Source organism: Asparagus officinalis, chromosome 2 (assembly GCF_001876935.1).
Source record: "Asparagus officinalis chromosome 2, Aspof.V1, whole genome shotgun sequence".
Lineage (NCBI taxonomy): Eukaryota > Viridiplantae > Streptophyta > Magnoliopsida > Asparagales > Asparagaceae > Asparagus > Asparagus officinalis.
In genome coordinates this window covers 28,536,827-28,550,298 of record NC_033795.1, presented here as the reverse complement: position 1 = coordinate 28,550,298, position 13,472 = coordinate 28,536,827, and the positions used below count along the sequence as shown (strand labels likewise).

Sequence of the window (13,472 nt, the reverse complement as noted above, 5' to 3'; positions counted from 1 at the left end):
TGTCTCGCGGGCCGAGACAGCAAACACTGTCTCGCCCGTCGAGACAGCAAAAGCTGTCTCGCGAACCTGTTTTCTGCCAACTGTTCTTGGAGGTTATAAATACCCTCCTAAGGCCATTTTTCCAGAGGCTGATCATTGTGAGTACTTCAGAGCAATCCAGAGCAATCCAGAGCAGAGAGAGAGCAGAGGTGCTGATCTTACGGCCAATCCTTGATAATCAGGCTTTGACTTGATTTCAAGAAGAACGACTATCTTACATCGATAAGATATCGTTTCAATTTCTCACTTCGATAAACGAAGTCAGAATCATAAACCCCTCACGGTTCAATCAGAATCTGTGATTTGGTGGTCCACGAGTCAAAGCGCTCCCGGCACAGGCAAAGATCCCACGAAAGCAGTGATCCAAACAACGATCCTGCGTTTATTTTCTCAAGAGTTGTAATTTTCTTTTTGTTGTGTAAAAGAGTCTTATAAAAAGGCTGTTTTCTTTGAATTTATTGTAATCGACCGAAGATATAATGAATTCCACAACGAAACCAACTTTTGACGCAAACAAGCTGGCGACCACAGTGGGAGCCAACGGTCTCGCTGCCGAGACCGTCGTGTCGCAGCCGATCAAGATTCCAGTTGAATCCATGGTCGAATACGAATTCGACCAAACCAAGTTTGAGGAATATTTCTCATCATCCTCTTCAAGATCTTCAGTATCTCGCAAGTACAAGAGGATCTCACAATTGAGGAAGACTTACATGCCAAAGAAGGCACAAAATGAAGATTCTCGCTTGATTGTTGCTGAGAATTTCACTCGCAATACCTCTGCTCACAATGGCTCTTATCTAGTTAAAGAGTCATCGAATCAAAGCCCGCCGGCATTGACGAAAAGAGCTCGTCAGAGACAACGCCAACGCTGTGCTCGCCAAATGGCTAAAGCCTTGGAACAAACCGACGGGGTTCGTTACCACGCGGACCTAGAGTCGAGGAGACATCGAGTGGTTCAGTTGTCTCAACAACCAATCACTCGTATCTCTGCTAAAACAACGACGGATGAATGGACTATTGTCAAAAAGACTCGTTCGACCCTCAAAGAACGTATACAAAAACGTCGTGCAAAAGCTGCTAATGCCCATGCTCTCTCACAACAAAGACGAGAAAAGAGAAAGGAAATGGTGACCAAAGAATCACCAAAACTTCGTCAAGTTTGGATTCCAAAGTCTGGACTTATGCAAAATCAGCATTCGGAGCCCGTTAAGACTCCATACCCACAAGGGGGTGGTTCTAAACGTGCGACTCCCGACATAACCTTGGATCGCTTAAAGACAAAAATAAATTGTCCTGAGAATGCCAACAAGGTTTTATACCCCCAGAAGAAGACGCATTCACCAAATGATATCGTCATACCTGGGAGATCATACCAACAGACGATACGATTTTTTGGCAATCATACCGATGAATCGTATTATCAAGTTGAAGTTGTGAATAATTTTCGAAAGAGAGTTATTCGAGAGATAAACTCTCGTTGTTCCTGTGCGCGACTCGTTAAAACAGCATTATCAGAATGTGACTGTTTCAAACGAGAAGTCATCCCACGAAAAGTCTCTGTATTATCGAAACCTAAGCCGAGACATTTCCGCAAAAGAAGAGCAGCTGTCCAAAATGATGAATTCCCTGAAGTCACCATCAACGTGGCTGATAGAAGAAAGTCTAAACAGCATTCAAGTGACTCAAATCCCGACTTTTCCCCGAAAGGAAAAGTCAATCCAAGAATTGCTCAAAGGATGTCTCGACTCCAATTAGGAGCTATCAGACGCAGAGACTACAAGAGAATGCAAGAAGGAATGTCCTCGGAGGATGAATTCTCGGACACTTATTCTGCAATCGCTTCTGATGATACAATGTCTAGCACAGGACAAATCAGAGAAGTATTCACAATCACTGCTGATCAGTTCACTCAAATACTTCAGGAAGCTCTAGCCAAACAACGTGAAGAAATTAGAGCTGAAGTGAAGACAGAAATGAAGTTGGCTATCCAACAAATGAGAGAACTGTTAACTCAACAGCCTCAACCTCCTGAGTCCAATCAGCGATTTGAATCCAGCCACCACACTCGGAATGTTGTAGATGACAGTGATCCAGAGGTGGATGAAGTCATTATGGCTGATACACCTCCCAATGGCAATAACGCTGGGGGTGGTTTAACGGATCCTCCCAATAACGATATTGGGGGTGGTTCAATAGCACCTCTCACTGGGGGTGGTCCAATTATCTTTACTCGACATCATTCAGAAAGAAATGAAGACGATGACGGGAAAATGCAAAAACTTGAAGACAAAATCAATGCTTTGATGACGGCTCAAGAAGTTAAGAAGACGGGTATTCCATGTCCTTATCCGAGGGAATGGGATTCAATACCATACCCGACCAAATTCAATCTGATTAACTTCACACCGTTTGAAGGGAAGAGTTCGCCGATTCAACACTTGATTTATTTCAAGTCTCATTTGGGCATAATCTCTGGAAACGAGGCCTTAATGATCCGGTCATTCGTTGGCACCCTTCGTGGGCCCGCCTTCGATTGGTATCGACGGCTCAAGCCAGGGAGTATCAATTGCTGGGATGACATAGAAAGTTTGTTCCTCAGCAACTTCTTTGATGATGACGCCGAAGTGTCAATCGGAACCCTTCTAGATGAGAAGCAAAAAGACGGAGAGTCAGTTGACAACTTTGTCAAACGTTTCCGTAACAAAGCAATGAATTGCAGAGATCCTATCACGAAGGAGTTCATCCTGCAAACATGCCACAATAACCTCTCCATCGATGTCTTGGAAGCTCTGGGGGTTGAGCCGTCCACAACTTGGAAGGAGTTAAAATTTCGTGGCGAACAAGCTGAACACTTTCTTAAAAGAAAGGAAGCTGAGAAAGGCCAACAAATGACATCTGCAATCATTGGGAACGCAACTTTCGATCCGAAGTTTCAAAAAGAATATTCATTCGAAGAGGATGAAGCTCCAGCCATATTGGAATACCTCCTCGCTAATGACAAAATCGAGCTACCACCTATTAAAGATCAGGATGGTGCTAAAATGATTATGGATCCAAATTACTGTGCGTACCACAGAAGGATTCTTCATCCCACCGAAATTTGCTTTGGACTCAAAAACAAAATCCAAGCCTTAATTGACTCCGGCGTCATAACGGCGAAAGAAGTCGAGTAAAGACGACCATAATACTCCATCGGATACACGAGTTTAAACTGTTTTCCCTAACTCCATTGGGTACACGAGTATAAACTGTTTCCCCTCACTCCGAAAAGTATACGAGTATAAACTGCTCCTCGATACTCCAAAAGGTATATGAGTCTAAACTATTTCCTTTCCTTAACGGGAAGTTCCTGGAGAATCCTATATTCTTAAGGATAACCCGAACATATGACTGAGGTTAACGTACTCCTCGTTATACCCAGTTTTACAAAGAAAGCTGGGGGTCGATAATTCATGTAATGGGAAGTTCCTGGAAGAATGTTAAATATAATATTCTTAGGGATAACCCGATTATTATGGACAGAATGATAAATACTAAGCTCCTATTATGATTTTCGAACACTCTTTTGCTGAGATGAGATTCGATCACTTCGTTAGATCAATCTTCCCTCACAAAACCCATTTGGTCAAACCTTTAAACAGTTAGGACCAAAGCCAAAATCCCCTCTCGATTCGTTCCATGAATGAGAGGTCCACAAATTGGATGATCAAACCTTTAAACAGTTAGGATCATCTCAGAACTCCCACTTGGTCAAACCTTTAAACAGTTAGGACCAAAGCCAAAATCCCCTCTCGATTCGTTCCATGAACGAGAGGTCCACAAATTGGATGATCAAACCTTTAAACAGTTAGGATCATCTCAGAACTCCCACTTGGTCAAACCTTACTACAGTTAGGACCAAAACCAAAATCCCCTTTCGATTCCTTCCATGAACGAGAGGTCCAGCTTCGATTTGTGCAATCAAAACTATAAAAGTTAAGATTGCTTCCAATCTCAATTGATCAAACCTTATTCAGATTCTCTGAATAGAAATCCCAATTTAAATTTCCTTTGTACCAGGAGATAGAATATAAAATTCTTCCTCTCCAATTCTGGGTTTATCTCTACCAACAAACAAGAGACCAGGAGATAGAATATAAAATTCTTCCTCTCCATCATCGGGTTTATCTCTACCAACAAACAAGAGACCAGGAGATAGAATATAAAATTCTTCCTCTCCAATTCTGGGTTTATCTCTACCAACAAACAAGAGATCAGGAGATAGAATATAAAATTCTTCCTCTCCGATTCCGGGTTTATCTCTACCAACAAACAAGAGATCAGGAGATAGAATATAAAATTCTTCCTCTCCATCATCGGGTTCATCTCTACCAACAAACAAGAGACCAGGAGATAGAATATAAAATTCTTCCTCTCCATCATCGGGTTTATCTCTACCAACAAACAAGAGACCAGGAGATAGAATATAAAATTCTTCCTCTCCATCATCGGGTTTATCTCTACCAACAAACAAGAGACCAGGAGATAGAATATAAAATTCTTCCTCTCCAATTCTGGGTTCATCTCTACCAACAAAAAAGAGACCTGATTACTCCAATAGGTACACGAGTCTAAACTATTTTCCTACCCTCAAAAGGAAGTTTCTGGAGAATATTACTCAGAATATTCTTAAGAATAACCTGAATATTCCAATAGGTACACGAGTCTAAACTGTTTTCCTACCCTCAACAGGAAGTTTCTAGAGAATATCAGTTAAAATATTCTTAAGAATAAACTGGCTACCCCTAAACGGGTATATGCAGTATCAACTTGACGACAAGAGCTGATTTCACAAGTACAAGTTCCAGCTTTAATTCAAGATCTCTACAATGGACAAGCGATAAACGCAATGCCGGGAAGAATCTTAACTATTCTACAAAGCACTGAATAGATTGAGAGACAAAGAGATCAAAAGTTGAAGCCACCTACGGGTTCCTCTACACGATCTACTCAACCAAGCATTGAAAGGATCGTAAGTAAGATCTATCTTATCCAAAGCATCCCAGAACTCCTCTATAAAAGATTGAGTCTGGAATACTTTGGAGGGGGTATCTGTAGGCGTCAAAAAATGCTGAAAGATATCCAAATACAGCTCAAGAGGAAATCATCCAAAAAGGCAGAAGAACACAAGTCTTGACTGTCTCGCCGTGCGAGACAGACTTGACTGTCTCGCCGCGCGAGACAGTCTTTACTGTCTCGCCGTGCGAGACAGTCTTTACTGTCTCGCGGGCGAGACAGACTTTTACTGTCTCGCCCACGCGAGACAGTCTTTGCTGTCTCGCCCGAGACAGCAAACACTGTCTCGCCCGTCGAGACAGCAAAAGCTGTCTCGCGAACCTGTTTTCTGCCAACTGTTCTTGGAGGTTATAAATACCCTCCTAAGGCCATTTTTCCAGGGGGCTGATCATTGTGAGTACTTCAGAGCAATCCAGAGCAATCCAGAGCAGAGAGAGAGCAGAGGTCTTGAACTTTCGGCCACTCCTTGATAATCAGGCTTTGACTTGATTTCAAGAAGAACGACTATCTTACATCGATAAGATATCGTTTCAATTTCTCACTTCGATAAACGAAGTCAGAATCATAAACCCCTCACGGTTCAATCAGAATCTGTGACTTGGTGGTCCACGAGTCAAAGCGCTCCCCGCACAGGCAAAGATCCCACGAAAGCAGTGATCCAAACAACGATCCTGCGTTTATTTTCTCAAGAATTGTAATTTTCTTTTTGTTGTGTAAAAGAGTCTTATAAAAAGGCTGTTTTCTTTGAATTTATTGTAATCGACCGAAGATATAATGAATTCGACAACAAATTCGACTTTTGGCGAAAACACCCAGTAGAGCTGAGTCGAGACGAGCTCTCACTCAACCTCGTCATTTGAATTGGCCTCCTATTCACTCAAGGCCAGGTCGACAACTTACAAGACCGACAAAAAATGAGGTACTTATCGTCCAGCTTGTAGAGCTGAATTGAAAGACGGTTTGTCCTTGAACTCCTCACCAACACTTGTCCATTATCATAATTGCTCATGCCACGAGTCCTCATGATTCATCACCCTTCATATCTCTCCAATCACCATCGCATCAGAGTAGTAGCGACTCATCGCATTTGCATTCGACACTTGTGAAGCTATATGCTGATTTAGCTGTCTGTCTGGATTCGACCAGAGTTACGTTTCTACCCATCTCAGGTGGGTATATATATAAGCTCATCACCAAGACCCATGAGGCCACAGGTACGCCAATTCTGACTACTAACTTGACACATTCAGAACTTATTCAGTTTATTCGTTCCTCAATCAAGCTCTATACTGACTTTATCGTTGAAGGAATCACCGAAGAACCCAACTCCGGTTCCCTAATGTGTTCATTTTGCACCTCTCTTATTCTCAATAGAGGATCAACCGTATGAGGAAATGAGGGGACCTATGTCGTCCATATCCACTCTAAGCTCTATCACTAACTCGGTATTATTCTATAGTCTCGCTATTGGGTCCCAGGACATCAATAAGTTCCAACTAATTTTAATGACCAAAAGGGTATCTAGAGAGGTTAGAGGTTTCAATATGACTCATATGATCTTAGGTTTAATTTCGGATTAGGTTGTCAAAAAAATAAAAAATAAAAAAAAGTAAAACCAGTGACCAATAAAATGATACATCACATGTTTCATAACTGGTCCCATGACTCTCATCGTGTGTAAAATTAATTTTTTCATTGTCATATACATTTCATGTGACATCTTAGGTGTTTTTTAAATCCTATACAATTAATATATTAATTTGCTATATTGTAAATATTTTTGCTCTCTCTCCTCCTCATCAATCAATAACTCAATTCTGAACTTATTCTTTTGGTTTTGTTGACTAATTTAATGTTTAATGCCATAAATTTATTCAGAGAAGTCTAATGAAGCTGACCGGTTTAGATTTGGATTGGAAATTTTAAAGAATGAACCCATAATTATTGAGGTGATTTAGTGGAAGATATCAATAATGGAAAGAGAGTGGAAAGTGGAAACTTTCCTATAGAAAATAGTATTGAGATAATTTAGATTTTATGCTTCACGTTAGCACCGTTTGTGACTATGTTCGATATAAATTGCAAACCCGTAAATTTCAAAGGAGGTCTATGAAATTTCTAGTATGCGTCGAAGGCAACGTGCCGGGTTGGGCGGAGGGGCGGTGGTGGGGTTTGGAGCGATGCACGTGACGGTGGCCTGCTTTCGGCGTTTTCTGCGCTCGTGTCGGGAAACGGTAGCACCTGGGCGTCACGTGAGAATAGAGTATTTTTTTCGGGTGGAAAACGCTAGTACTTTTTGACGAGGTTCCTTTTGTGCCGGGGACCCACCGACCCTGTTTGTTTTGTGGGGTAGATTTGGCGTGGAGTTTGGGGGGAGCGGGTGCAAAATTATTATCCAGGTAACCTGTTTACTGCAACACTTTGGGGGGAAAACTCAAAACTATTGATTAAATCATGTTAAAACAAGCTATCATGTAGATAAAAAACGCCCCATCGATCACGAGTTTTATAGTTGGTCATAATGCTTTGGATCCGAAATTAGTCTCTCCTATTTACCGAACATATTGTGGGAGCAAGGGTGCTAAACAGTATCCGCAACTAAGTAAATATCCGAAACCGTCTGTTAAGATATGAATATAAATACTCACATATATAACCGATAAGATATAATTGAGGATATGATTTTGTAGTGAAATATCAGGATTTGTATACGAAATATCCGAATACATATTAGTCATACTGCTACAATAATTTTTGCCTTAGCTTTTCAGATATAATGAATATATTAATGAACTATATTGTATCGCATAAACTATATTTTTCTCTCAACATAATCTAGTTTTCTCATATTCGTTTTTTTGTATCCACATGCGTATCCATTTATATATATCCGTATCCGTATTTGATTTTAGTGGATATGGATATAATTTTTTTACCGAGGTATATTCGTATCCGTATCTGTGCTGAGTAAACGGATTTGAATATGATAAGTAACTTATCCGAGCTGTATCCGGACCGAATGTACTCCTAGACAGGAGTCACGGGTCTCTAGCGAATAATATTGGGCTGAGCATTTGGTCAGATTGACATGGATTCAAGTAATACTGGGAAGATTAAACTGCTCTATTTGAATGTTTTCAGTGCATATTATCACCATCATTCATCAAGGACAGGTGAGATGGCTGATGGAATTTACTAATGGAAGAGCCACTTTCTTTGGTGTCTCAAACTCCTCACGGATTACTGATACAGCCTTTTCTCTCTGTGTGGCTAAGGGGCTGTTTGGTTGTATGTTTTTACCATGTAAAAGGATGGAAAGTGTAAAAAAGTGGGTCCCAATGTCAGCTTTCTTCACTTTCAATTGTTTGTTTGTAGTTGTGAAAATAGTGTAAAGTCATTTCATATGCTGATGTGGCTTGTAAAATGATTTCATAAAAAAAAGACATGATTTTAGGAGAAAATTGATATTAAAGTCAGAAAAAAATAATAAAAAATAATTCCAACCAATATGATCATTTGAGTAGGGGCCACTTTTTACACTTTCCAAACAAACAATTAATGTTACATTTGCAAACCAAAAAAGCAATTTATGATTCCAATGGAATAAAAAACAAACAAAGAAAAGTATACAAGTAAAATTGATGAGGTGAACAACAACTTTCTAAGTTGTGTCATAAATACACAATTTTACCAACAACAACTAAACAGCCCCTAAGGGGCTGTTTGGTTTATGGGAAGGGCATTGAGCTTTGAGCAGAAAGCCTGCCAAAGTGCCAGTTTTGACAGGCTTTCTGTCCAAAACCCAATGCCCTTCCCATGAATCAAACGGCCCCTAACTCACTCAACCTCAACAGATTTCGAGTGTTGTTGACCGTCATAAATAGTCTGCTTGACTCCTGTCACGGCTGATTTATACCCTCCATGACGGCGTGAAAGGGTAGTTTGGGCATTTCTTTTTCTTTATTGCTCGCATGCGGAAGGGAGTTGTGACATATTTGCATTCATACATTCAATCCTCAGGCAACGGCTAGTTGAAGCGATGGCTAAGAAGGGGGTTCGTTTTAGTTGACCACTTGACCCTGGCGCTATTTGGAAAGAGATCAAGAAAAAGACATTTAGTGAAAGCACTAAGGTTGTGTTTGCCAATCCTTATTACAAAGTAGGTCATGATCAAATATAGCCTAATTTTATTCTAAACTAGTTCTATTATAAACTAAGTGGAGTTTGTTTGCAAAAGATCCAATTTAGAGGTTATTTTTTGCCCCGGAGAAAGTTGTGCGAATCTTAACTCAATCTTTGCCAAACACACTTCTCTCTAGAATGTGACTAGGACAAAATCTAGTCCAATTTTGAGGAGTTGTCAAACAAGTCCTAACTTAGTTAATCCTTCACGAGAGGTTAAAAATAATTCAGTGAATGGTTAAGTTTTTTGTATTTGACGAATAAAAAAGGTTTAGGAGGCTAGTTTTCATAAATATGTTAAAATATATTCTTATTTAAAGTTTCGTTTCTTATTTCGAGGAGAAATGCCTCTTAATCCTTTTCTTTAAGCGGATTTATTAATGCCTCTAAAATGAAGGATTAATTAACTCAACTTTTTAACCAAATTAATCCGTTTAGATAGTTAATCCATAAATTCCTCTCTTTCTCCCTTGCCCAACGGGAATTGGGGCTTTTAATGTACCGAATTGAATTGGGACAACTCGAAAACCACACCAAATCGGGTCGGTTCCAACAGGTTACCGGCTTGAACGGGCCCGAACAATAGTAGATGTCTGTCTCTTGCGCATTTACCTCTTTCGAGAAAGATCTATGATTTATTAGCCACCCACTTGTCCGCATTCTCTTTAATTTAGTCTCTAACTATTATTGATATCCATTTGTAACCATTCTGAATGCAAATCCTAGTTATTCTTTTCTATAATTTTCACTTTTCTCACGACGGCACCAGCCAAGGATGTCTTTGGGTTGTGGGCTTCTTTTGTAGAAGCTTATCCGAAGTAAGCAACTATGACCCATTTGATAGCCAAAGTATTTCCATTATCTCATCAAAAGTCACCTTTATATTTCTCTTTCTCGCTTTTCCTACTTCTTTTAAATATGGCGTATCTTGTCTATAATAGAATATAAAATGATTAGTTGCAATTTGCAAGTACACCTATTGTAGAAAGTTAATATCCCAAATTTTTTATCAACATTTTTGCCATTGATCCTAAAACATGTTAGTTATGTGAATATCATGTAACATCAATGTTGGCAGAGAGATCTCCTGACATTTTATAGAGAGATTTTGTATTTCTTATAATGTTGAACATACACATAGTGCAAGTACACTAAAAAAAGATAATTTGTCTGGACAACAAAAGCTACTGATATAAAGCTTTAAGAGTTAATAAGTGACTTAACTCCCGGTGATAAAAATGTCTGTTTGCTATTGTTATCATTTTCACATCCTGACTTAAGGGAATTCTCATGTAATAGACGATATGGGGGGGGGGGGGGGGGGGGTTATTAGTTGGGACAAATTGGGGTTAAGTGGGAAAAAATTGTTCCATTGGAACAATATTTTCCCTTTAAGATATTTTGAGTGGGGTAAAGTGAGATAAGTGTGTTAATGAGACAATTTGAGCCTTTGATTTGACAATTTATGTGGGATAATTGATGATGTGATACCTTATTAAAATATAATTTTATCTATTAACTACTTCTAAATTAACGTATCCAATTGGTTTAGTACATTATTATAATATAAATATTATTTTACTTTAAATTAAAATATAATATGTTGTACTATAATTACTAATCAATATTATTAATTACTATATTATATTATATTATATTATAGGGAAAATGCTTCCAGCCCCAAAAACCCAAAAAAACATGCTTCCTCCCAAGATTTTTTCAACGGGTGCTTTGCCCCCAAAATACTCCGTGATTTTCTTCCTGCCCCCAAAACGAATCCCCAGGCGTAACTCCGTTTAAACCCCTCACGAAATGCCTAAAATACCCCTACACAGCCTGTAACCGTCGCCCTCTCACGTCAGAAACATGGCGTTTTGATTGTAGGCATTAAATAGTGACTAGAATGCCGTTTTGGGAGGAAATTTTCCCATTTCCCTCCAAAATTATCATCACATATATTCCCATTTTTGTCGTAATAAAATCGCTGAGTTCCTCCCCATTCTATTACCCCAACTAATTTGTTCCTCCCAGTTAATTCTCCTCAATAAAAGCCTCTTAGATTATTCAACTACTCCCTGTAACAAAATGATGGATGGATCTCTTCTTTGCATGGTAACGAAGGTAAAAAGCAACAAAGATGGTGACAGTGTATTCGTCGTTATCAAAGAGAATATAAAAATAATCAGCTTGAAATATCAAGTGTCGGAAAGGCTTAAAATACCAATACAATCTCTTTCACTGTAGTTCATATGCGAAAGGGAAAAGAAATTCAGTATTTCAATTGATAATGACGATGACTTAAATTTAATGTTCGAGTATTGTCGGCGTAATGGATTTACAGACACGAATTTGTATGCTACCTCCGCTGGGGAATCCTCAACTTCGCAGAACACGCAGACTACGCTGGAAAATACGTAGGAATTACACTTCAGATTTCCTTATGAGTTCACTGATAGGTTCTGTCATTAGTTGTCAACCTTATGCATTGGTTGCTAACCTTATGCATTGGTTGCTTAGGTTATGAGTTGGTCATCAAGGTTAGGTTAATGACTGGTTGTTAAGGTTATGTGTTGTTTGGCTTATTTTATGAAATAGGTTTAAAGATTTTTTTTCTAAGGTGATGTGTTCGCTGTTACGTATACTAGTTGGTTGCTATGGTAAGATGTTTGATGTTAAGTATATGCGTTTGTTATTAAGGTCACGAGTCTGTCCTTAAGTATAAGGGTTAGTTGTTAAGGATATGTGTCGGCTGTTACATTTATGAGTTTGTTGTTAAGGTTATCAGTTCGTTGTTGAGGCTATGTATTTTTATTACTACTTCAGGATTATACCAACAGAAAATTCATGGTGCGCAGATACCACGTTCACCCAAACCTGTAATGATGAGCGTATTCCTAATGACAACCCCATCGACGAATCGATCATGCTGCTGGAAGACATGCTTAACCACCAAACAAAGATTCCAACTGAGTGGCACACCTCCATACATGAAGTTGATCAGAAATTTGATAGTGATGCTGAAGTTAGATTAGCACTTCAATACTATTCAATTGCTAAATGGTTCGAGTATGATTTTTATCACAATGAACAAAGGCGCATAAGAGTCTATTGCCTATTCAAGCACACACATGGTTTCCCTTGGATGTTGTTTGCTTCCCCACTCAGAAATTCATCTATCATGTCCATAAAGAATTTCAAATCTACCCACACCTACGGTCAATATGGAGCAAATGCTGGTAACTCAAGGGCATCAAGGAAGTTCATTGCTAGTCAAATACAAGCTGTTTTAAAGGTTAGGCCACATCTTGGTGCAGTTGATATCAAGAACGACATGCTCTCCAATTTTGACATCAAGACTAACTACAGTAAAGCTTGGTGGGGTAAGGAGACAGCTCAACAGGATCTGTTCGGTGACGATGATGAGGCTTACGATTCATTGAGATGGTACGTTCCTTTTTATTCTTCTGAAGTCACTCTTACTTATTGGTTGCTAACTATACATATTAGTTGTTAAAGTTATTGGTTCGTTGTTAAATATACATGTTGGTTATTAAGGTTGAAGATCAGTTATGGTTATGAATCTGTTGCTAAATTTACTGCTTTGTTGTTATATTCATGCAGGTATGAATACATGGTGCATGCAACTAATCTAGGGACTTGTGTTGTTATTGATGCTGATGACGGGAGGTTCAGGCGTTTGTTCATTAGTTATAATGCTTGTATTGAAGGGTTCATTACTGGGTGTAAGTCTCTATTGTTTTTGGATGGAACATTTATTAAAGATCGCCATAGAGGCATACTACTTAGTGCCACTGGGCATGACGGTAACCAGAGAATATCTCCCCTTGCTTATTGCGTATGCAACCAGGAGAATGATGTTAACTAGAAATAGTTCTTACAAGGATTGCGAACGTTACTGTATAATAGGGAAAATCCTTACCAACCTCTACATCGACTGGTAATGATTTCCGACGCCGATAAGGGTGTTAGGGCAGCAGTCGAGGAATTCTTTCCAGATGCATTCCATTCAATGTGTGTTCTGCATCTAGTTGAGAATTTCAAAAAGAAGATGAAGGATTTTGGACACAAGATAAATGTCACCAATACGTTGGGCGAGCTGTTACAATCTGCGGTTTATAAGTACACAATTTCTGAATGTGATGATGACATAAAAGAATTGGCAGTGATCGATCACA

The 13,472-nt window shown here is 39.2% G+C and overlaps 1 protein-coding gene across 1 annotated transcript; it reads left to right on the top strand.

The window, feature by feature from the left end:
* On the top strand, window positions 12,077–13,162 carry LOC109831001. The gene is made up of 2 exons (XM_020398346.1): window positions 12,077–12,720; window positions 12,898–13,162. Exons 1-2 carry the CDS (start codon window positions 12,077–12,079, stop codon window positions 13,160–13,162), a joined length of 909 nt encoding a protein of 302 aa, XP_020253935.1.

Excerpts from the sequence above, each read along its gene's own strand:
- LOC109831001 (XM_020398346.1), top strand. The coding sequence starts at position 12,077 with ATGTATTTTTATTACTACTTCAGGATTATACCAACAGAAAATTCATGG. Across the intron at positions 12,721-12,897 it reads GCTTACGATTCATTGAGATG|GTATGAATACATGGTGCATG; the intron begins GTACGTTCCTTT and ends ATATTCATGCAG.